The sequence below is a fragment of the Strongylocentrotus purpuratus genome, unplaced genomic scaffold, assembly GCF_000002235.5.
Source record: "Strongylocentrotus purpuratus isolate Spur 01 unplaced genomic scaffold, Spur_5.0 spur5_scaffold_6, whole genome shotgun sequence".
NCBI lineage: Eukaryota > Metazoa > Echinodermata > Echinoidea > Camarodonta > Strongylocentrotidae > Strongylocentrotus > Strongylocentrotus purpuratus.
This window is the reverse complement of record NW_022145612.1, coordinates 41,305,210-41,330,561: the sequence shown is the minus strand read 5'-3', so window position 1 is coordinate 41,330,561 and position 25,352 is coordinate 41,305,210. Positions and strand designations below refer to the sequence as shown.

At 38.0% G+C, this 25,352-nt stretch overlaps 1 protein-coding gene and 1 long non-coding RNA gene across 4 annotated transcripts in view; both read right to left on the bottom strand.

Annotated features, from left to right (window-relative positions):
* Nucleotides 1–23,185, bottom strand: part of LOC100893415 (histone deacetylase 6) — a 70,909-nt gene extending 47,724 nt beyond the window's left edge. Inside the window, exons 1-11 of one of the 3 annotated variants that reach the window (XM_011671900.2) lie at nucleotides 23,079–23,185; nucleotides 21,459–21,593; nucleotides 20,581–20,721; nucleotides 13,044–13,078; nucleotides 6,543–6,596; nucleotides 4,744–4,837; nucleotides 3,117–3,157; nucleotides 2,500–2,596; nucleotides 1,657–1,728; nucleotides 1,343–1,368; nucleotides 557–661 (exon numbers count right to left, since the gene is read on the bottom strand). In XM_011671900.2, the coding sequence (XP_011670202.2) occupies nucleotides 557–661; nucleotides 1,343–1,368; nucleotides 1,657–1,728; nucleotides 2,500–2,596; nucleotides 3,117–3,157; nucleotides 4,744–4,837; nucleotides 6,543–6,596; nucleotides 13,044–13,078; nucleotides 20,581–20,721; nucleotides 21,459–21,581 (788 nt within the window). In that variant the 5' untranslated portion in view covers nucleotides 21,582–21,593; nucleotides 23,079–23,185. Of the gene's footprint in view, nucleotides 1–556; nucleotides 662–1,342; nucleotides 1,369–1,656; nucleotides 1,729–2,499; nucleotides 2,597–3,116; nucleotides 3,158–4,743; nucleotides 4,838–6,542; nucleotides 6,597–13,043; nucleotides 13,079–13,434; nucleotides 13,603–20,580; nucleotides 20,722–21,458; nucleotides 21,594–23,078 lie in introns of those variants that run through there. The other 2 variants (XM_011671919.2, XM_031000489.1) reach the window with 2 other exon arrangements.
* LOC115930055 lies at nucleotides 7,620–12,903 on the bottom strand. The gene is made up of 2 exons (XR_004066812.1): nucleotides 12,807–12,903; nucleotides 7,620–8,444 (listed from the first exon to the last, which is right to left on the bottom strand). It is a non-coding gene; the product is annotated as an uncharacterized LOC115930055 (long non-coding RNA).
* Nucleotides 23,186–25,352: the final 2,167 nt, after the last annotated feature.

The window sequence follows — 25,352 nt, the reverse complement described above, 5'->3', positions numbered from 1 at the left end:
ATTGTGTTCTCATGCTAAGGTCTGTTCTTCAAGTACCGTATTAAAATGCTACCTAATGGTAGAACTATTCTCTCACAAGATACAATAAATATTTTGGCTTATTATTAGCATACATTTATTTGATTGGCATGTGAACTCTTGAAATGAAAAAAAAATCTAATGCCCATATTTCTTTATTCCTATCTCACTAGTCTCCAAGTATGTGTATGATTTTATTTCAGAATATTTGTTTATGATTTTACTAGTTCACAAAACTTCATAATATATCATACAGATTTATGTTTCATATACGACCAGGAGTTTGCGATTACATCTAGACAACTTCTATTACAATGTAATATCACTGTTACTAATCAATGCTGGCAATAAGATGAAGCACGGCTACACCCTAACATTAAATCAATCGAGGCCCTGTTTGAAACCCGACGGTCCATGCAAGCTGAGTCTTACATCTATAATGGTCCTGAGTAGATTTTTTTTTTTTTTTTTTTGGGGGGGGGACCTAAATGAAATAATAAATAGTCATCTAGTGCAACATTTGTTCTTTTTTTAATACCTTTCAACGTTCAACTTGGTCCGAGCTATTTTAGCGGTCAAAGCAATATTGTTGACAAGAGAATATCCATTGGCAATATCCCGCTGGCTATGGTGCCCACAAGGTCTGCAAAGAAAACACATAAAATATCAAAGACTTATAACTCAGTCACAGATGAATCAGACATAGGAGAAGAATAATGCTGGCAAGCAGGGCAGCTTTTCATGAAACCGTCATAAGTACAAGTTCACCGACATCCTATTGAAACGTGTGTTAAACTTAATACATGCATTTCAATAGGATGTCGGTGAACTTGTACTTATGACAGTTTCGTGAAACCCTGCCCTGGCATTCACAGCCACAGCTCCAAACCCAATCTATAAAGGATGCAGAATCAATAAACACCTTCAATAGAGAAAAAAAAACCTCCAAAAACCTCCAAAAACGTCTTCTTTTACCAACTTCACAACTGCGTGTGTGTGTTTTGTAGAATTATTCTATTCATCTATCTACATCTCTTGTACTTAAAAAGCAATTCTTCTCTTATTAGTCAGCATTTTGTATCTGAATTAACAAAAAGGTAGTCAAGAAAGGCACAATATGTACTATGATCATTTTGTAATAATTGCATATCACTCTCATTTTTATAAAGTAATAATAAGTGAATGTAGTTTGAACCTGTTCACCTCATGAATATGACCACTACCATACAACACGTCAATGCGAATATGTACCGGACAGAACTATAAACTCATTGTGGATGGTGATCGAGTCATCTTGACATCATGAATATAAGAAGTTGATTACCTGATAAATGCAAATCCATTCCTGAGCTGAAAAAAAGATATAAATGAATTGCTCTACAGTTATGACAAATATTCAGTTTACAATTTATTCATACTTTATCATACTTATTCAAACATTGATTGTTTATAATTAATGACAATATTTATTTTTTGCCAATATATTGGGCTAACCTTTCAGCACCTTTAACACAGTGATCACAACAAAAATGATGTGAACATTAACATATAAAAAGAAAAGACTCATGAACAAATCATTTTTTCTCTCAGATTGGTGTATAGTAACCATGGTAACTACATACATTGACCTCTACTGACCTCTCCTTTCACCACTTTCTCTGTCAGTTCTAGGAGTCCACCAACAGCCAGCCGAGCAATCTCAAAACTCTCCTGCATACAGAAAAGGAAATAATTTAACCAAATTTTACCATGTTATGTCTAAATGACAGTACAAGATGTAATATGAAAATGAAAACTATTGAAATTATCTTTTTACTCTGACCTCTTTGCCATGTAAAATCTATACTAAGATTGTGATTTATCAACTACCAGGCTTTTAATCATATATCTTCTACTCACATGAGCACAGCAAACTTGTAAAAGGAAAGAAGAAAAATCTTGATTCCCTTCCAAACCCCTCCCCCTCATCTTTGACCAAGAATATGGTGGAGCCTTGAACAAAGTTTGCTGTAAACTCCCAAATCCTGCAATGTGCATCTGATATCAACATCTTGGCTTAACATGTCATTCATCAATAGAAAAGTATTGTCATTCCCTAAAAAGGGTATGTTTACCACAAAACTTCAAACTCACATAGTCAAAACTCTCAACAAATCTCAACAAGTGTAAAGGAGACAGAATCGTAACTTTGAGCAGTTCGATAGAGTCGTAACTCTGAACTGTTTGGTAGGGTCGTAAATCTTAGACAAACCTACTTGTGTTTTCGTAACTGCCAAAATTTGAAAGCAAAAATTGAGAAATTCTCAAGGGTTATATTAGGTATACAGTGAATTTCAAACGCTTTTATAACATGATGTTTCAGAAAAAGGAAGGAATCTTGAGTTCATAACCCCCAAAACAGGAATCCCTCTGCTATAATAGGAATGGTTGACAGTTCAACATCATACAGGAAGAGAATCGTGATTGGTATTTGAAACTTACGTTACATAGAAAGACAGAGTCGTAACTCTGAGCAAGCTCCTTGAGCTCATCCGGTGATAAAGTACCAGATCTCTTCAGAGTATCTAAGTACTCTTGGCTGCAGGAAGAAAAACATGTATACAGCATTAGGATGCATAATCATTGTAGTAAATTCAATATTATCATTTTTTCTTGTCAGCATATGAAGGATGACCTCTAGAATATATGCTCCATGTACATTACATTACAGGATACATAGGCTCTATAAATATCTTGCTTGACATGAAAGGAAATCAATCACAAGACTACAAGAGGAAAGACATTTTTACAGCATTACTTTAAAAACACAAGCACCTCCCCCCCCCCCCCCCCCCAAGGAAACATTATCATGGTTAACATGATAGGGATTACAGGGGAAATGATTTGAGGTAAAGGCCCGCATGGAAGATATCTCAGAATTAATGTCAATACGCAACTTATTTTGTGTGTATTGACTGATCTATTGACAAGTAATTTTACTTTTAAAATTGAAAAATCTATCTACAACACTAATATCTAGTGTCGTTAGCTACCAAAATTACAATGAGAACTTGAAAGGAGAGCCCTTGTATTAAAATCTAACTAAATATTCCCCTTACCTGTGCAAACTCAGTATTTCCTCATCTGAGGCAGGACGGGCCTAGAATGAAAATAGATTTAAAGAAAGTGATGTTGATTTACCTTACAAAACATTCATAAACTGTCTATCTACAAATCTTCCTTTCTTTCAGCAAGAGCCATTTCTTTGAGGGGGTAGCCTTCAAAAGAACATAGAAATGATGGTTTTTATCAACAATAGAAAAGTTAGACAAAACACACTGTCACATAAATGTTGGATTTGATGGAAGCATACATAGCATGATTTTCTTAACTCTTTCAAAGAGAATGTTAAAGATAAACTCCAGTACTGGTAAAAAAAAAAAAAAAAATTCTCACAGAATCAAACGAAACTTACACTGAATGTTCAAGATTACAAATAAATGACATGTGCCAAACAATTTTGGAAGAAAATGTATACTGGCTGAGTAATGAGCATAGAAAGACAAGGAAATCAAGGTAGTACTAGCCCCGACAACATGTGTGTTGTCCCATATATAGCTTTCTATGTGAGTGCTTGTTACTTTACCAAGACTCGGTCAAATTTATTATGATTTTGATGACTCCAGAACCTTGCAGTGCACACCAATACTTACATGCTACATGATCAACTGTTTCTGATCCTTTCCACACCTTTTCTTTCACAATGCAATCGCATTACCAGTACTTAAGTTTATCTTTAATATAGTTCCTCTTTTGGAAGCCACTTGTTTTTGTGTACAGGTACCTCATAACTTTGAGTTGATTACTTTCCGATGGTCCACTGGGAACATTTACTAGAAGTATAACTGGTGCTATGTTCACATGCTTAGAAAAGATCTAGTCATGCAAAAATGGATAAACTGGGTTTTCCAAAGACAACTTCTTTTTTACTTTCTAATTATGGCAAAATGACGGCAAAATGAAGGCCAATAGTTGCTCGTGAACTGATCGCAAACACGACCTCCAATCAACTACTGAAAATTTGAGCGACAAATGTGGCTCTGATCTGACTTCTGCCATCCAGTCTGCCATCGAAAACCTCCTCACCGACTCAACACTCATTGTGAAGTTATTGAATGCCATCAAAAGCAAGGTATTCAACGTAGTCCATGAAACTCTCTGCGATGAGGTGAAAAAAATCACACAACTTAGTAAATGGAAATCACAAGACATGAGAATAGGGTCTCGAGAGAGAGAAAAGTGAGAGAGCTAAAATCCGCCAAGAATGGATCAAAACCGTATACAAGGATAAACTGCTTGATCTTTTCCGGTGTGGAAGAGGAGGATGGAGAATTCACAGATGATCTTGTCAGAAATATCTGCCAAGATGAACTCGACATCGAGCTTGATGTCGCCGACATGGATCAAAGTCATCGGTTGGACCCTGTTCACTCTGGAGGAATGGCATGGAACGTAACGACAGAGAACGGCCAAAAGGAAAGAAGAGAAAAATCAGGCACATCATAGTGAAGTTCACCAACTACCGAGCCCAAGAAAAGATCTACAGTGCTAGGATGACACTTCTAAACTCAGAAGCTTTAATCATGAAGTCTCATGGGATTCCTGAAAATGTATCTATAGTACATGAAGAGAAGAACATCTTCGATCACAACAATGCAAATTAAACTAAATTAACGGGTAACTTACCGATACTCGTGTACATCTATCCACCAACCCTCCAGCTTGTAGCTTCTCCATGCATGCTGCTAATCTCTCTGGACATTCACTCTTCCCATGCTCACTATCACGATAAGACAGGGAAAAGTAAAATTTCAAATTCAAACAAGTCAACGCAAAGCGTAGCATCCCCTCGCAGGGTATAAATGGCCTATATACATCAGAACAAGTTACCTCCATTGGACTATACTATTATATTATTAGGCAAGGAAGTTAATCACATGTTCATATATATAATTAAGTGTTTTTGCATATTTAATGACCTTTCACCTTTGACCTACATACTCAGAAATCGATCTTAGGCTGTTCATGTATTTTGATACCATGAACCTTCATATCAAATTTCATTAAAATTTGTCAAACATTACTCAAGTTATCGAATGGAAACCAGATTCGCATTTTAATGAGCTATGACCTTTGACCTACATACTCAGAGATTGAACTTAGGCTGTGTTTTGATACCATGTACCTTCATATCAAATATCATTAAAATTTGTCAAACATTACTCAAGTTATCGAATGGAAACCAGATTTGCATATTTAATGAGATTTGCATAGTTAATGAGCTATGACCTTTGACCTACATTCGATACAAATTTTCGAAAGGAGACTTAAAAGCTTTCTTCTGTATAGTTACTAGGCTATTGCATTTCCCAATCAAATATAATTTGTAGTGTGACTTTATGCAACTTTGATTATTTCTTTTTATAAACATGTATGTATTTATCAATGTTTTGCGTTTAAAAGTGATTGTTTGTATTACTTGAATCAGTTATTGCTATTGTAGTTTTTTTCTCATAAAATAATAATTCATAATAATTACTTTTGCAGTGGGGCTTACACCCTACAAGCTCTGCTTTTTAGTCGGCCCTCCTTCCCTTTCAATTTCAAGTTTATTTTTTTAATGTATTGTATTGTGCAAATTGATCTATAAGTATATAAATATGTGAATATGTTAAAATGTACCATCATTGTAAATATGAACGATTGAAAGAGGAAAAATAAACGAATTGAATTGAATTGAATACTCGGAAATTGAACTTAGGCTGGGTTTTGATACCATGTACCTTCATATAAAATTTCATTAAAATCTGTCAAATATTACTAAAGTTATCGATCGGAAACCAGATGTGTATTTTTTCGCATATTTAATGAGCTATGACCTTTGACCTTTGACCTACGTACTCCACAATCAAACTTAGCCTGTATTTTGATATCATGTACATTCATGTCAAATTTCATTAAAATCCGTCAAACATTACTGAAGTTATCGATCGGAAACCAATTTGTTACGGACGGACGGACGGACGGACGGACGGACGGCGGAAGGAAGGAAGGAAGGACGGCAGCGTTTCTATATCCCCTCGACTTCGTTGGCGAGGGGATAAAAAGCAAAAAATATATATATACATAGAAATAAAAACAAATCATGAAAGCAGAGTATAAAAATACTAACTATACGAAACAAAATAATTTAGGGTCAGGTACAAACGCGACAAATGAACAAAAAAACAAGCTGAAGGTAGCTTAAAACACCATAATATAAGGGGGTACCTTTCTTTTGGCTTACCTGTGAATGCGAGTGCAAAAGGTCCCTTTTGAATGCTTAACGTTTCCTTTGAATGCTTTTAAAAAAGCACACAATCAATAGACCCCTAGAAATGGGATTATTCTACAGATGATTGACTTTTTTACACAAAAATAGAGCACTCATATACAGCATTGACTTTGCATTAATAAAGATACACATACAACAGAGCCACACTAACCTTCCAATGGGGCAATAGTGTTCCTTGAACCTGTCATCATACACCAGACCAGTACTGTACCAAGACACATAGCAAAGTGATGGGGATCAGTGAGGGATATAATAGGGACTTTTAGATTTGCGTGGACTGATACGTGTGACGTCCATTCAAGGCAGTGCATTAAAAGGACGTCGATCGTAGCAATCCCCATTGTTTTCGTGCGAATCTAAAAGTCCCTAATCATAGAGATGATCAAACTTTCATTCCAACATTAAAATATCACATTTTGAAATATAAAAAAAAGAGAGAGAGAACAATAAATATCAAATGTATCCAAAAGGAATAAAACAAAAAAGAATTTCACTAAGCAAAGGAAAAGCACAGTGTAATCCAGGAACATTTGGATAGAGGTTCAGATACAATAATAGGAATGCAACTGGCAGGATCTCTTTTTAAAACTGTAGCGCGGAGCCCTGCATCCCCTTACCCATTGTTGCAGATAGATAATACATGGAAATCATTATAATATTTAGAAAATAGGGGCTTGTAATGTAGAGGTTGAAGGAATGTGAGGAGAAAGAAGGAATTACAATCTTTTTCCATACATGGAATAGAAGTAACTAAAAAAAGTGAAGAACAAAAAAAATTGGAACATGAGAGAAAGAGAGAGAATATATCAGTATGAATAGGAAGCAGGAAGAGTAGGAAAGGAAGTAGAAATAAATTTTTATGTCATACCATGTGTCATAACATAAAATCAAAGAATTAAAGGGCCACTCTAACCCAACTAACATAGCCTTTCAAGTTTCAAAACATGAATACACCTCTACTTATTAATATTCCAGCCTCTGATTTTTTAGAAAATCTCTAAATTGACGATAATAGCCATCCATTCTTCACAGTTCTCATGCTTGCTGGGCTACGCCCCTCGAAAAAAGGTACATGTAATACGGTCATGTGGCTTGATGACGCATTTGACGTCATTGTGGGCATGTCCGATTTGATAATTTGATAATTTCATAATTAGGAATGACGAAATTGCCAGAAACGTACTGGGATTATCAAGTGCATATTATTTTTCGGATAATTTTTTTTTTCCTTCCAATTGATATCATAGTTTGCCCTTTTAAAGACATTTTAATGGCTAAATCACCCTCCTTTACACTGGAGAGGCGCCTGCAGTGACGTCAAATGCATCATCTCCGAAACTGGGTTGTTTTTTTTCCTGCGCGTTCTGAGTCATCATTTTTAAAGCTAGATTCCAGAATTATTGATGATTTCTAAGAAAAATCAATGTCATGTTCGGAATCTCCGTCAAAAATTATTCTACATGTCTTTTTTTTTTAATTTCTTAGCCCGTTTTGGTTGGAGTGGCCCTTTAAAGGGGGTAGACTGTGAGATCTCCAGTGGAATACATCCCCAAATCATGGGATAGAAAGGGTATTAAATCAGGCAGATTCAGGGGCGAGAACAGTTGATATTAACATATGTTCCAACTATTTGATACACAAGGAGCAAATTATCTTTCAACAGTACATACACAACTATACTGAAATACAGATACCGGTATAAATGTATATGACATTACAGGCAGCTTGCAAATAAACCGGTCAGTTTTAACCCAATGTTTAGAGGAACCGGGTGGTTCCTGTATTAAGGCTATGCGAATGGGAGAATTCAGTTGTTAATAGTTAACGGAGAAGATTTTAATGTGTGTAACCCTTTAGGCAAGTAAGATCATTATTCATATCATATGAGGAACAAAATAATTAAAATCATCTGTATGTTTTTCATTTCATCATTTTATTTCAATGATGCCAAATGTTCAGGTGGTTTTAATAGGTTTTTTGTCATGTATAAATTCAATCAACAACAACAAAAAACATAATATAGACGGAAGTAAAATACATGATGTCTAATATGCTATACACTGCGGGTGTTTGGAAAACGAAGACCGAAGAACGAAGACTGGGGACCATGTGCGCGCACGTACGTGCGTCGAGGAGTCAATCCCCGGTTTTCTGTCTTCGTTTTCCAAAATACCCCAGGGTGTTTTGGAAAACGAAGACAGAAGACCGGGGACCCATGTACTATGCGTGCATGCACTTGTACGTGTAGTGCACCCACGTGGGGAGAGAGAGAGAAAGAGAGAGAGAGAGAGATAGGAAGAGACGATCCCATGCACTTGTTCGTGTAGTGCACCTACGTGAGAAGAGAGAGAGAGAGAGAGAGAGATAGGAAGAGACGATCCCCGGTCTTCTGTCTTCGTTTTCCAAAATACCCTAGGTGTTTTGGAAAACGAAGACAGAAGACCGGGGACCCATGCGTGCATGCACTTATACGTGTAGTGCACCCACGTGAGGAGAGAGAGAGAGAGGGGGAGAGAGATAGGAAGATACGATCCCCGGTCTTCGATCTTCGCTTTCCAAAATACCCCAGGGTGTTTTGGAAAACTAAGACTGAAGACCGGGGACCCATGTATTATGTGTGTTCGGCGTTGATAATAATTACAATACTACTGAAACACTGTCAGAATGATAAAAACGATGATGAAAAAAACAAAACAACAATGATAATAATAATAATAATATAATAATAATGATGATAATAACAATATTAATAATAATAATAGTAATGATAATACATAACAATAATGATAAAAGATGATGGTAATAATGATAAAAATAATAACATGAATAATATTAGCATAACAACTTATGCAATTAAAGGAAAACCAACAAAATAAATAACCTTTATAGACAGGTGGCTGCTACAGACTGGTTCTTCACACCTAATCTATATCCATGGGAACTAATTTTTGGTGCAGGAAGGTGTCTACTAAAGAGAGATGGCCGCTAATTAAGACAGAGATGACTGTATTTTCATCATTTATAATCGCATACATGTATGTGCGCCCGGCCAAATCGAGGAGAGAGAGAAGGAGACGATCCCCGGTCTTCGATCTTCGTTTTCCAAAATACCCCTGGGTGTTTTGGAAAACGAAGACTGAAGACCGGGGACCCATGTATTATGTGTGTTCAGCGTTGATAATAATTGCAATACTACTGAAACACTGTCAGAATTATAAAAACGATGATGACAAAAACAACAACAACAATGATAATAATAATAATAGTATAATAATAATAATAATAATAATAATAATAATAATAATAATAATAGTAATGATAATACATAATAATAATGATAAAAGATGATGATAATAATGATAAAAATAATAACATTAATAATAAGCATAATAGGCCTATGCAAAGAAAAAACTACAGAGAAAAAGTGTATATAATGGCTACCCAGGGGAAACAAAAAATGGCCTTTATAGACAGGTGGCCCTTGTTACTTTTGTAAATAGTAGGGTACCAAAAATAGAGATGAGATGAGTCTGTAAAACAGGAGGAGACCTGTGATGGTTAACCTCGTGACACGGACTGCCTTTTAATAAATATAAAACATTGTTGAATATTCGCATGCAAACAAACAAAGTCACATAATCTAAACACAAACACACTACTATAGTTATAGTTCCTAACCTACTAATATATAGGTTAACCTCCCAAACTTAGCCATTAGATGAAATAGCAAACCTGGCTGCGGCCAGATCAAGAAGAAAGGAGAAGTGACGATCCCCGGTCTTCGATCTTCGTTTTCGAAATTACCCCAGGGTGTTTTGGAAAACGAAGACCGAAGACCGGGGACCCATGTACTATGCGTGTTCGGCGTTAATAATAATTCCAATAATACTGGAAAACTGTCAGAATGATGAAAACGATGATGACAAAACAACAACAACACTGATAATAATAATAATAGTAATAATAGGCCTAATAATAACAATAATAATAATAAAAATAATAATAATAATAATAATAATAATAATAATAATAATAATAATAATAATAATAATAATAATGATAATTTAATAATGGTTATGATAATAATGATAATAATAATGATAACAATATTAATAATAAGCATAAGAACTTATGCAATGGAAATGACAGTAAAAAATTTCTACAATGGCTAGCGAAGAAAAAACGTGAACTAAAATGACTTTGATAGACAGGTGGCTGCTACAGACAGGTTCTTAAACACCTAATTTATATCCATGGGAACCAATTTTTAGTGGCCACTATAGATAGGTGTCTACTAGTCTAAAGAGAGCTAAGACAGGTTTGGCTGTATTTTCATCATTAATAGTCGCATATGTGCACCAGGCCAAATCGAGGAGAGAGAGGAAGAGACGATCCCCGGTCTTCGATCTTCGTTTTCCAAAATACCCTGGGGTGTTTTGGAAAACGAAGACCGAAGACCGGGGATCTTACAACAAAGGTTGTAGTTTACTACCGGTACTCACAAATTGCATTTGCCTTTATCATGTATTTCCAGTCCGGAGTCAGGGTCTCAGACTTGGCTTAGAAGGGGGTGTGCCGCTCAAACCTCGAAACCCTACCCATTTCTGAGGGACATTTGGGGGGATTTTACTCGAAATAAAGGCCCATTTTTCACAATTTTCGGGTGGTTGCTATGCAACCACCCGAACATGCAACCACCCGAACATTTTTGAAAATTTGAAGAAAAAAAAAGACCCATGTTTATGGATTTTGTTTGTTAAAAATGGGTCCAATAGAGCGGCACGCCCCCGTATGTCTATTATGTGAGACCCCCCTCCCACTGGATTTCCATATTCCAACTACCTATAATCGTATACTTCCAGACCCACTTTCTTAATTAGTTTAAGATATTAATATTTCTTGTTTAATCATTCTAATATAACTCCAGTTATCACTACTGTGTCAAGAATGTTAAACAAATTACTTGTATTGTGCATTACGTTCAAATGTGATCACATCCTTCCTCTCTTCACACATGACTGCACACAACCAGCAATAAGTAAAATCAATCACGCCCCCGTATGTCTATTATGTGAGACCCCCCTCCCACTGGATTTCCATATTCCAACTACCTATAATCGTATACTTCCAGACCCACTTTATTAATTAGTTTAAGATATTAATATTTCTTGTTTAATCATTCTAATATAACTCCAGTTATCACTACTGTGTCAAGAATGTTAAACAAATTACTTGTATTGTGCATTACGTTCAAATGTGATCACATCCTTCCTCTCTTCACACATGACTGCACACAACCAGCAATAAGTAAAATCAATCACTTGCCTTGTAAAATGTAACAATGAACTCTTTTATTGCTTTGTTATGACAGGTAAATTAGACACACAACAACACTGTATATAAACAAGATACTACTCAGGTCGGTTGTTCTTTCTCTGATCAACAAGAAATAATTTGCAAAAGTTGTTATGCTTATTATTAATTTTATCATTTTTATCATCATTTTTATCATCATCTTTTATCATTATTATTATGTATTATCATTACTATTATTATTATTATTATTATACTATTATTATTATCATTGTTGTTGTTGTTTTTGTCATCATCGTTTTCATCTTTCTGACAGTATTTCAGTAGTATTGTAATTATTATTAACGCCGAACACGTAAAGTACATGGGTCCCCGGTCTTCGGTCTTCGTTTTCCAAAACACCCTGGGGTATTTTGGAAAACGAAGATCGAAGACCGGTGATCGTCTCCTCCTCTCTCTCCTCGATTTGGCCTGGCGCACATATGCGATTATTAATAATGAAAATACAGTCATCTCTGTCTTAATTAGCGGCCGTCTCTCTTTAGTAGACACCTTCCTATCAGTGGCCACCAAAAAATTGGTTCCCATGGATATAGATTAGATGTTTAAGAACCAGTCTGCAGCAGCCACCTGTCTAAAAAGGCCATTTTGGGGGGTTTCCCCTGGGAAGCCATTATAGACACTTTTTTACTGTATTTGGTTTTCGTTTGCAAAAGTTGTTATGCTTATTTTTAATGTTATTATTTTTATCATCATTATTATCATCATCTTTTATCATCATCATTATGATTATTATCATTATTATTATTATTGTTATTATTATAATATTATTATACTATTATTATACTATTATTATTATCATAATTGTTGTTTTTGTCATCATCGTTTTCATCATTCTGACAGTATTTCAGTAGTATTGTAATTATTATCAACGCCGAACACACATAATACATGGGTCCCCGGTCTTCGGTCTTCGTTTTCCAAAACACCCTGGGTTATTTTGGAAAACGAAGATCGAAGACTGGGGATCATCTCATTGACGCACGTACGTGTGCGCACATGGTCCCCGGTATTCGTTCTTCGATCTTCGTTTTCCAAACACCCATACACTGCTTTGAATCTGAATACTCTAGCAAAATGATAGAGTCGTCGACAAATGGATGGACCCCCCCCCCCCCCCCCCCAAAAAAAAAAAAAAAAAAAAAAATCTTCAGCAAATTAGCGCTTAGAGAATAGAGACTTTGGTGGAAAGCGCTTTATAAGCACCATTTTTATTATTATTATTATTATCATTACATTGTCTAAATGGTAGCTGGATTTCTCAAATTTCTGCACTTACCCAGTAGGTCTTGGTGGAGGGGAATCATCTAGTACCTGCAACAAAGAAAAGGGGGTAAAAGCACCATGATGCTAATCACATGTTATATAACAAGGATCAATGCACCATGTGTTTTCCACAATACTTGATGAAATAAGACACTTAAAAGTACTGTCCTGCCATTCCCTGACTCGTTCTTTCATCGCAACTGATAGAATGCAAAACAGAGATTAAGTGACTGGTCACAATATCACGCAACTCGGTCCAACTATGAGCTTCAACAACCAACACAAACACTGGAATGAATCCATAGGTGCATTAATAATACAGAATGCTGGTGCATACATGTAGCATACATTGCAAATTACTATGCATATGAATGAAGTTTTAACAACTCTTGATGAAATCTTACTTCTGCTTTTGGAGCATAGACCTCAAAGAGAATCCTAACTTTCCCAGAGGGATCCATTCTGCTATGTAATGCATGAAGGTAAAATACGCCAAGCCTAGAAATACTGTGTGTGCCAAGTACCTGGTAATGCAGGGCAATTACGGCCAAGGTACACTCATTCAGGAGGTTCCAGGGTCTCTTTGGTTGACCGATCCCATTGCTTATCTGTTTACAACAGCACTACAATTTAAGACCCCGTTCTCACTCACTTTGAAAGTGGTCTTAGTTAGACCGCTCCAGACCGCTCCAGAGGAACGGGTCTTGAGGAACGGTTTGCGAGCGTTCACACTCCGAGCAGTTTTTATGGCTCAAACCGCTCCACGAGTCAAAGTGGTCTTGTTGCTATGGCAGCTCAGGTAGGCGGGTCAATTTTTTCACGCGCGGAATACAAACCGTATGTACCATACTACATGTTTCGCACCGAAGGTCACTAGCTCACTTCCGTTCAAAGTACGCTTTCCGTTCACATTGCACGTTAGAGCGCTCTGGAGCGCTCTTAATAAGACCCGCTCCTTAAGACCACCTCGGAAGGTGGACTTCTGGAGCGGTCCAGAAGTCCGCTTCCTGGACCACTTTGAGCGTTCTCACTCACCTAAGAACCGCTCCTGAGGAGCAGGTCTTAGAGCGCTCCAACGAAGTGAGTGAGAACGGGGTCTTAATGACAGGTATCCAGGCCATGAATTGTGTATTTTGGCTATTTGCACAAACGTAAATGTATGTATGTAGTTTATTATCTGCAAAAGAAAAAGCCAAACAAAAGCAGCAACATGTACTAGGTGCCCCCCACCCCCTCTTTGGTTAAAGATAAACTTGAGTACTGGTAATGCGATTGCATTGTGAAAGAAAAGGTGTGGAATGGATCAAAAAAGTTGATCATATAGCATGTAAGTAATGGTGTGTAATGCAAGGTTCTGGAGTCATCGAAATCATCATAAATTTGGCAGAGTCTTGGTAAAGTAACAATCACTTACACAGAAAGATGTATATGGGACAACACACATGGTGCCGGGGCTAGTACTACCCTAATTTCCTTTTCTTTCTATGCTCATTACTCAGCCAGTATACATTTCTTCCAAAATTGTTTGGCAAATGACATTTATTTGTAATCTTGAACATTCAATGTAAGTTTCGTTAGATTCTGTGAGAATTCATTTTCTTTTTTTACCAGAACTCAAGGTTATCTTTAACTGATCCCATTGCTTTTGTACTCTCCGTCCTTTTGTGCTCATCTCTTTGTGATTGGCACCATTCTTCATGTCCAGTGTCTCTGCAGCATACCAATGGTTCTGTGTCAAACTACACATACATGTATGAGCATAAAGTAAAAGTGCTGAAGTATTTGGATTCTGTATCCCGTATTATGGAAATACCACGTCAACCTTTCAATTAGCTCTTATCGTATGTGGAGATGTGAACCCCAACTCAGGCCCGTCCCCTAGCATACATGAAGAACATGAACAACAACAACAACATGAAAATCAAATAAAGACGAGCTTACATCTGAGACAATATAATGCTTCAAAAACCAGCAAATAGAGAATCAACCAAGATGTATGGAATACAATACAGAACTTGGGAATGGCTAGGCAGCGGAAAACTCATCACTGGACAAAAGGACAAGGAAGAAGAAGAGAAAGAAGAAATATACAGTGTTCTACCTTCCAAACAGAGGATTATTCTATTCAAGAAATGCTTAATGACCAGGGGCCATATTCTGAACCCTGTGTTATCTCTAATATTGTTGTATCTTTGGAGATAAGATAAAGTTGGTATTCTGAACATTGTTGTACCTTCTGTGTTATCTTTTGTCGTGTCTTTTCTCTCATCTCTTCAGCCGCGCCTGCGCTCATACAATGGTGCGCTTGTAATTGTACGTATTATGGTGTTTAATCCTCATTTGCATATGCGCACAAGAGATAATATGTCGAGATAATTGGTATTCTGAAAGTTGTTGTATCTTTTATCTTATCTTATCTTGCATGGTATTTACAACAATATTTACAACAGGTAGGGGGATGTTTTATCTTTCATGGTGAAATCATGGCGGCAATCTTTCTTGCCCAGAAAAAACTTAGTGCCAATAGAGGAGTAAAAAGAAGGTTGTGTGTTGACTGGAGACATCACAGTTGAGAAATTGCTTAGAAATTAGATGATAGTATATGACGATTTTAATGCTCTTATCTCCTTGATGTTTGTTGAAAGCGTGACTTGTCTTCATGATCCATGTGCCACATGCACAGCGCATAATGACGCTGCGCATATATAATAAGCGCTCAATTAACTAATTACGCCAAAGATTAGTATGCGCTGGGCGCATCTTCAGTATGGCATAAAGTACTCCTATTAGTAGACCTACTTATCGTGCTTATATAAAACCAATCTTGATTGGTATAGGGCCGATACAAATGGGTGTGTCAAAGATAAGATAGAGGCGGTCCTGCAAGAGATAACACAGGGTTACAACAATGTTAAGATAACCAACTTACAACAATATTAGCCCCTGTGTTATCTCTGGGGGGGGGTAGTGAGCACAATTTTTTTTTTTTTTTTTGGTCCTCGAAAATTTTAAAATTTGCACCCCCCCCCCCCTTGAGCGCCAGGGGGGGGGGGGGGCCCAACCCCCAAAAAAGGTAAAAATCCCGTGATTTTGCATGATTTTTTTCTCAAGGGGGGGGGGCCGGGCCCCCCGGGCCCCCCCCCCCCCTGGATCCGCCACTGTATGTTATTACCAATACCAAAGAAGAAAAAAAGCCAGTCAGTCACTCAATAGTGTCGAACTCACATACCCTGGTCTGACAGTGAAGTCTAGCAAGTAAACGGGTTTCCTTGCATAATTTGAATATGAGGACACTGCTAACGTTTAAATTTCACAGATAGGACATACATGACATATTCATAATTCCTGCAAAGTTCTACAGCATTTGAGGTTGGCTGCAAAAGGGACATAGTACCTTTAAAGCCTCAACCCCTGCGTATTAAACCCACCTGATAATGTTGAAGCTATGTGGATAATGATGAGACCAACACACCTACCCAGGGAAATATTGTGTATTATATACCTCACTTAAGAAATCCAGCCAGCTGATTGGTCGAAATTGCAGTCGTGGTTTTAGCCATTCCCATCAATAAACGAAAAATGCCAAACCCATGTAATAGTTCTAGAGCAGGCCTTCTCAACTAGTTTTTTAGACGTGCCAAAACGAAAAGAATTTGTAGTTGAAGTGCCACCTTGTATGGTTGACTGTGCTGCGAGGGAGCGTAGCGACCGAGCCAAAAATGGGTGGGGTCCAGGGGCGAAGCCCTAACAGGGGTAGCAGGGGGAATAGCCCCCTGAAGCTGGTGGATTTAGGGCTTTCTAAAGGCCCAAATGGGGCATTTTTAACACCATTTCATTCCACAATATTGATGTGAAAAAATTATTACAATTCCTGGGTACAATCACACTGGAGGTATACATATATGTACATGTAGTTTTTTGTGTGTAATAAACACGGGAAATGTCAAAATAAAGTGAAAATCAAACAAACAAAAACAAGATGTTTCCAGTGTTAAAATTGGTATCCCATCGTGGCGCGCGCCGCCAGTTGAGGAGGCCTGTTCTAGAGTAAATCGGTAAAATCCCGGCAAAATTCCAGTTACCATGGTTACCGGGAAAATAGTTCATTCTTGCTGAAATACCCAATGGTTCACATGTTAAAAACTGGTTTGAGCGAGAGCGGATACCATACATTGTGTGTGTGCGAATCGAAGTCCCCTCTCATTCATAGTGTACACACACTTTTGAGTGCTAAGTCTATGGACGTGGATCAAAGTCCCCCGGCCCCGCACGCAGACGCAATAAAGCTAGCTAGCTGTATAGAGGAATGAGAGGGGACTCGGATCACGATAATGCTCTTATAGTTTCCAAACAAGGCAAAAATGACTGAAGAAACTCTTCCTAGATTTCAACTTCTTGATGATGATCAATTGCAAGACATGATTAATTCTGCTGACAGCAAGAACACCAGAAGGGTACGTGAAATTCTCCATAAAAATATTGAGATTATTTAGTTCTAGATCTAGGCTACCTGCAAGTTATCAACAGAGACCTCAATAGCGAAACAAACTTCCATATTCAGAGCTGGACAACGTAGATCTAGACTGCATATTTATGCGTGCAATATCAATGGGAAGGATTTTAGCACACAAACTCGAGTGGAGCGCGATCGTAGGTCCATGATCAGACACCCTAGACTAGGTCTCGATAGCGTAAACAAACTTGATTACCATGATTGGTAAGTCGCACATGTATTCTATGACCCATTTCGGTATATAAAATTATTAATGACTGCTTTAATTTTCGAGACATAGTTGTTTTTATACGCTCTCGGGAAGGTTAACTTACATATTTTCCTCCCAAGAACCCCAATGAGGAAGAATATTTGAATCATTTCATAACTGAGTTTTTTAGTTGTACACATGACCAATTTAGCCATTGGGCTGCAGCACAAGTTTTTAATGACCCTTGAATTGAATTAAATGTAATTTAAATGATAGGTATCCAGGTCATGAATTTTTATTAACTTTATTTGCACATATCTAAATGCATTTATTTGATTTATCATTTGCAAAAGAGATCAAACAAAGCAGCAAGATGTGATAGGTGTCACCCCCGTCCCCCCCCCCCTCTCTCCTCCAAAAAAAGTAAGCTAATGGATCAGTTTGATCTTTTTTATAAATCTCTTTAACAGTTGATAACAGATTACCGTATTTGCCGGCGTGAGGGCCGCAGTATTTTTGGAAGGGAAAACATCAAAAAGTCGGGGTGCGGCCTTTGTGGCGAAAGAGTAAAAAAAAAAAAAAAGTAAGTCAAAACCGGCACGAATTTGCACATATGGGACTACGAACAGTACAATAACTATACCACTATGGTACAGGACATTTCCACACATCTTACCGACAATTTTATCTTGCATTGTTGACATGAGGACGAAAATAAACTTCCAAAAACAACATCTGCCGATAGATCTTGATCTAAGTTCGTGCCAATGCATTGCAAAAGTAAAAGAGGGGCCTGTTTAACTGAGCTGCCGCAAAGCATCAAGAATGCGAAGTCGCCATTTAGAATCCATTTCAATATATACACAAGAGAAAACTGCAAGAGATGGCATCAGGGACGGGATGGCCGACAGGTCTAAGGCGGTGATTTGGGTCATATCAACATTTGTAGGTGAGGGTTCATATCCCGCCTCCGACAATTTTTTTTTTTTTTTTTAATGTCAAAATCGGGGGTGCGGCCTTATCGCCCGCAAATACGGTAATCAATATTTTATTTTATTATTTCTTTATTGCAACCAAAACTTGTGATTGTATTTTAAATTAACAAAAAACAGATAGATAACAATGGTCGAATAATGTTCACAAAGTCAAATTTCCCCCATTAAAAACTATGAAAGAAAATTACCCCCCCCCCCCCCCCCCCCTCAGCAGACAATCAACTTCAGTAGGGTGTACTGTAATTATGAAAAAAAGGGGGGAAGAGTAGTCATTTGAAGGCATATCCATTGTTTACAGGAGTGCGCTAGTTTAAGTGCCCAATATTTAAAAATATTGAGCCTTCACTGGGAGAATATCTGTCAGGTTCAACAACCTTTTCAACAGGGTCAAGGATTTATTGAGTGTCTCTTCGCAATAACACATGTATTTTTGCTGTAAAGTCCTCTGTAGGAATAATAATAATAGGAAGTAGGATAGTTCATTGAGTATCGACAGACAATATGCAAGTCTAAACTGAGACCTCAGTCACACTGCCATCCTGATCCCATATCTATTTCTATTCAGAGTTTTTGTTCAGCCTTGTCCAGTCTGGTGATGATCTCATCAGTGTGTGACTGGGTTATTTGGCTGGTATACTACTTGGTAAATCAGTAAATATCTATTAGATATTGACATGAACCCTGTACCTGTCCTTGAAGTTTAATATGTTTGTGACACAGAATACATAGCTTGGAAGCTTTTGGGGTGAAAATGAAATGGACCTTGAGACACAGGTTCTACATTAAACTTCCTGTCTTCAGCTGTTCTATTTACATGTAGCTGTTCAAACAACATTACCGTCTATTGCTTGATGTTATCATAAATCGACTTCAAGTTGGACTTAACTATGGCAGGCGGTTCATGCCACTGTGTACTCTTACCATTATGATCTTTAAACAGTTTTTTTTTTTTCTTCAATGATGAATTATCAAAAAATATAAATTCTGTAGATTTGTGACCATAAATTGTACTTCCCTTCAGAGACCAATGCCAGTAAATGGTCAGAGCAAACAGTGGCATGAACAGCCTGCCAAAGTGAAGGCCAACTTAAAGTTGATCTTAGTCTTTGTGAAACAACCCCCATGTCCTAGTTGGTCCCCCCCCCCCCTCTTTATTCTCCCATCAGTTCCTCCTTGCAAGATGGTGTTTGCTATTAAAGCTATTCTTCCATCTACCGGTAGTTCTATGCACAACCACTTCAGCTTTCTTCTTTTCACAATTGTGATGAAGTGATAATGTTCCTGTATTATCTCTCTCACTTTCTTGTTGGATGTATGCAAAGTGTAGTGGACATGCAGAAGCCTTCTCATACAATTCATCTAAAAAGCATTGATTTACTTTTCCATCTCTGCATTCAGTCTCCATGTTTTACAACCATATAGAAAAACCGATGTTACCAGTGCTCTCAAAAGTCCCAATCTAAATATCATTGTAACGCTCAAATACCTGAGTTCAATACAACCAAAAATATGCTAACGTTATAGGGAAAGTACATCCTAGAGTCAAGATGGTTTTCATATACCGATAAAGCAGAAAATGAGAGAACAGATAGATGTAAGTGTGAAGAAGTCTGATGAAGGATAAGAGAGTTTAATGTGAAGTTTTAAAGTTGCAATGGATCAAATATAAACTGGAAACTTTGCAAGAAGCATTCCAAAATTCATTTTTAACAGGGTCTGCCAACAAAATAATAGAGCACTAGTGTACCGGTAAGTATCTATCTTTATACCACAATCAAGGTAAATATATTTTTTAATTCAAAATTCTCAGAATCATCTAACATGTTATGATTTCAATCTGAATTTCACTTACCAAATCAGCCATATAAACATCGATATCACCATCTCCTTGTTCCTCTCTTTCTTTTCCTTTCTTCTTAGCCGCCCGGAGAGCTGCTCTCTGCTCGCTTCTGGCAGCTTTCGTTGATTTCTTTCCACGTCTACTTCCATTCTGCTGAAGAACAATAGAACCATGATTTATGTTTAAGCTGCAAAATAAAAAAGGGGGGCCATTCTGGCAGATCTGATGATTGCACTTTAGGCTATTAATTACATTGATCAATTGATTGACTATTAACCTGAATGCTTAGGAAGCAAGTATGTAATTTTAAAACTAGCTCCAAAGAACATTAAGCATTACATCCCATCCAAGGGACCAAAGCCTTTATACATATGGGTACTAGCTGGTTATGAACCTTGGATTGTACATCAAAAGCTCCAGCAAAAACTGCCACTTGGTAAATTTCTAACACTATCAAGAGTACCTGAATTTTTCACTTCAACCCTGGCTTCAACACTATCCCCAATTCCATTACCAGGTAGTCTGACATGGACCATATCCCTACTCCTGCCCCTAACCTAAAATCACTTGTGACACAAACACTTACCATGTACATGTATCTTTGAAATAAAGACTGAACTGAACTGAAAACTTGATAGTAATAGCTGGAGCAAATATTGTTAGATTAATGAATCTGTGCCACGTATCCAAGACAGAAGTAAAGCTCTTTCTCTTTTGTCCCCCACTCCCCTCCCCCCCCCCCCCCCTGTGTGTGTGTGTATCTCTCTCTGCCTTCCACCCTGCCTCCCTCCCTCATTTTCTCTTTTTCTGTCTCTACATCTTTGCAGAAAGACATCCAACATCACCTCAATTCAATTCAGACACAAATCCTTTGTGGTTTGAAGACTTACCTGCGCTGACTTGGGTTTCTCTGTGCCTTTAGGAGCTACAGACGAAGGTTTCTCGGTTTGTTTTCTTCTCACCGAGGGTCCGCTCCCCTTAGCGCCCTCTTGTGGGGAATCTGAATCAGCCATCTGGATTGTGACCTGATGAGTACAAAATAAATACATTCAGAATCGTGTTTTGGGGTTAATTTCAGAGGTCACAGTTTTTTAATCAAACTTGTCTGTATTGAAGCAAAATCGCTTTCAAGGTTTCTAATATGAATATAATGGTGGAACAGGTGAATACCATCAGTAGCTGCATTTACACTGCAACCCAGAATCATAGACAAAAACAAGACAGAAAATTGAAATAAAAAAATCCACCTCTTGAGTGTGGTTTTTTTAAACGCTTGTCAAGGTTCACAGATTTTTGCAGTGAGTGTAAAAGCAAACTTTGGTAAGATACCGATTTCCGCTAACGTGACTCTCCTTGCTTCCGCGCTAACGCACGGCACCAACATGTGGCGCATGTGCATGTGCATGCGCACAACTCAAATAAAAGATTGGTATGAGCAAACGTCAACAGTTTTTCAGAAGTGTAAATGGAAGTCCAAGAAATCAACAATTTTTCAAAATGGTGTTTGGGATGAGTAAATGGGCCTACAGACATATTAATTGTAATATTCTAATATATAATCAAGTGCAGTGTTATGAGATGATTAAAACTGCTCCTAATGCTACAGTAAATACACAGGCACAGGTTTTGTCTTACATGACAAAACAAACAATAGTATCAAACAAGCTGGAGGGTGTTCAGAACAGAGGGGTAAGATTTGTCATCGGTAAATACAGAAATGACATCTATGTATGAGACCTGAAGAGTGAACTGAAATGGCAACCACTACAAAATCAATGTTTTGTGATTCTTCTTCAATTTATCAAAGAATTTATTTGTGAACAAGTTGCCATTACCACCTAAATAATTACACAACCCCAAAAGATTCAGAAACGACACCAATAGTCATCTCTCCTTCTTCAACTTACGATACAACACATGGATACCTAACGTTTCACCTTCTTTCCAAGAACCTTTTGGCCTGGAATCTACTTTCCCCCCACATTTATTTTACCTTCAACACCAGACTCGGGGAAGCAATCCAAAGAGGGCAGTATAAACATAGTCCCTCCCTGGAATCGTAAAGTGATTGGACTCAACTCCAAAGAGTACCTGACTACACACACACTGCACTCTCTCTCTCTTTCTTTCTTTTTTCTCTCTCTCTCTCTCTCTCTCTCTCTCTCTCTCTCGATCACTGGCGTTCTTATCGGTCAACAATATCCAAATTTGCCGTGAAACCTGAGAGTTAGAAAGTGTTAATAATAATATAGACCTAGTCTAGAATCTAGGCCTAATGTCTAGAATAGGTTTAGCCTAAAGGATAACAAAACTTCATTGTTCAGTCCCACAAGCTTACAATCTTGTACTGTATGGAAATCTAATAAATCTTATTTTAGAATTAGAGTAGGCGCCACTAGGTCTAGTCTAACTTACAATAATGATAGATCTATAAATATGAACGGCATTAGTTTACTCGGTTACGATTCTAAACGAATGGATGTCAATATGTAATACTGGTGATAACTTACTGAACGTTATGTTGAGATAAATCACCAACTCGACGGGACTTCTGCAAAATTTTGTCTTTGAAGAATGAAATCCGTATATCCGCGCCGTTCGTTTTCACAGCGCCCTCTGTCGGCGTTGAAATATTCGTCATGCATGACGAGATTGATGATGCGTGATGATAATCAAAAATGATGATGGTGTTGATGAGTGCATGTGATGAAGAGGAGGATGGTGATGATGATGTTCATGATGATAATGGTGTTGTTGATGATGACGATGATAATAATGGTGTTGTTAATGATGACGATAATGAGAATGATGATGATGATGATGATGATGATGATATTGTTGATGAGCGTGAGGAGGATCAAACAAGGAGGGCACTGTCTTTATTATTTTGTTTGTTTGTTTTACCTGACTGATCGAATAACTAAGAAATTACTAACTAAAAATGTGTATGCTTGTAAGTAGGCAACTAGGGGACCGACGGCTGAACGTCCTCTCCGACGGACGTGTTGATAAGGATTAATGCCAATTAATAACCAAAGGGAACTTAGCGCATTGACCTGGTTTCGAACCCAGGACCTCCTGGTTATGAGAGGATGCATGAGGACGGGTGATAATGATCAGTGGCGGATCCAGGGGGGCGGGGGGCCCGGCCCCCGCCCGGCCCCCCCCCCCTTGAGAAAAAAATCATGTAAAATCACGTGATTTTTACCTTTTTTGGGGGTTGGGCCCCCCCCCCCCCTGGCGCACAAGGGGGGGGGGGTGCAAATTAAACTTTTTTTGAGGATCAAAAAAAAAAATGTACGCACTACCCCCCCCCCCCCCCCCCCCCCCCCCCCCCCCTGATCGAATTTTTGGCCGGCGCGTTTTTCATATTTTCGGGAGCAAAAAAAAATTGCTCTGTACCACACCCCCCCCCACCCCACCACACCCCCCCCCCCCCCACCACTGAGCGACTTTTCGGCCGGCGCGATTTTCAAATTTTTGGGAGCAAAAAAAAAAAAGTTGGGCCCCCTCCCCTAAGAAATTCTGGATCCGCGCCTGATAATGATGGTGTGAGTGGTGATGATGATGTGCTGTTGGGCTATTGTCGATCCAGTGGATAAATCTTCTGTGAACCATAATTAAATTCCCTGTCGAACCCCTCTCGCAGCAGTAATGTCCTTTGGCAAGACAGGGAGGGGGTGGGAGAATTATCTTTGATTTACATAAAGACATCGAAACGAGCATACAAAATTTGAAGTGGTGCCAAAAGACCATGTAATCAATATTTTCTACCAATACTACATAGGTTTTGTTCGACTGACAATTTATCCAGCATAATAATTTGATCTTATTAGAGGTGCCGCTCTCGGGGGAAGGCACAGTGTCACCACACTTTTGCAAATAAAGTCAAAAAGTGCCCTTTTTGCACCTAGGAGAAGTGCCCCTTTCTTTCAAATAAATAGGCCTACCCTTTTCCACTTTTTCATAATTATTTTCACCACTGATAAAATGTCCCCTTTTATTTTTGAATAGTGCTAATTTCATTTTAAAACATGCCCCTTTTACTTTTTAAAAACTGCCCTTTTTTCTTCGGTTCTAGGACAATTACCCCCTGGAAAATCATCCCCGGTCGATTACTAGCGGGTCAATTACCCCCAAGGACAACCACCTCCTGAGGACAATTACACCATAGGAAGATTACCCCCCCCCCCCTTCACCTCTGATAAGTGCTCATATCTAAAATCTGATATGTGCCCCTTTTACTTTGACAATTGTCCATTTTCCTTTGTAATAAGTGCATTTTCCCGTATAAGAAGTGCCCCTTTTCATCTCTGATGAGTGCCCCTGTGTAGGTAAAAGAAATGTTCTTTTTTGTTTAGTTTTGGAGAGCACCCCTTTTACTTTGACAGTCTGCCCTTATTCCTTTTTCAATAAGTGCCCTTTTCTCTTCGGATAAGTGCACATTTCCCCTAATTTTCATGCCGCTTTTCACCTCTGTAAAAGTGCCCATTTCAGATTATGATAAGTTCTCCTTGCTACTTTTGAAGTCGTTGTTCTGTGATAAGTGATAAGTGTCCATATTTAACTATGCTTATCTCTAGTGCGCTTACAAATTGTGCCTTTTTGTGATCATTTAAAGTGCCATATATCTAGATATATCTAGTTTGAAAGAATCGGAGTTGCTTTGTGTAATAACTATGAATCTTTTTCCAGCACTATTATGAAAGAAATAGGAGCCGTGAGGGGGCAGGGGCACAATGCCCCAAAAGTACAAACTGTGCCCCTTTAATAAATAATATAAT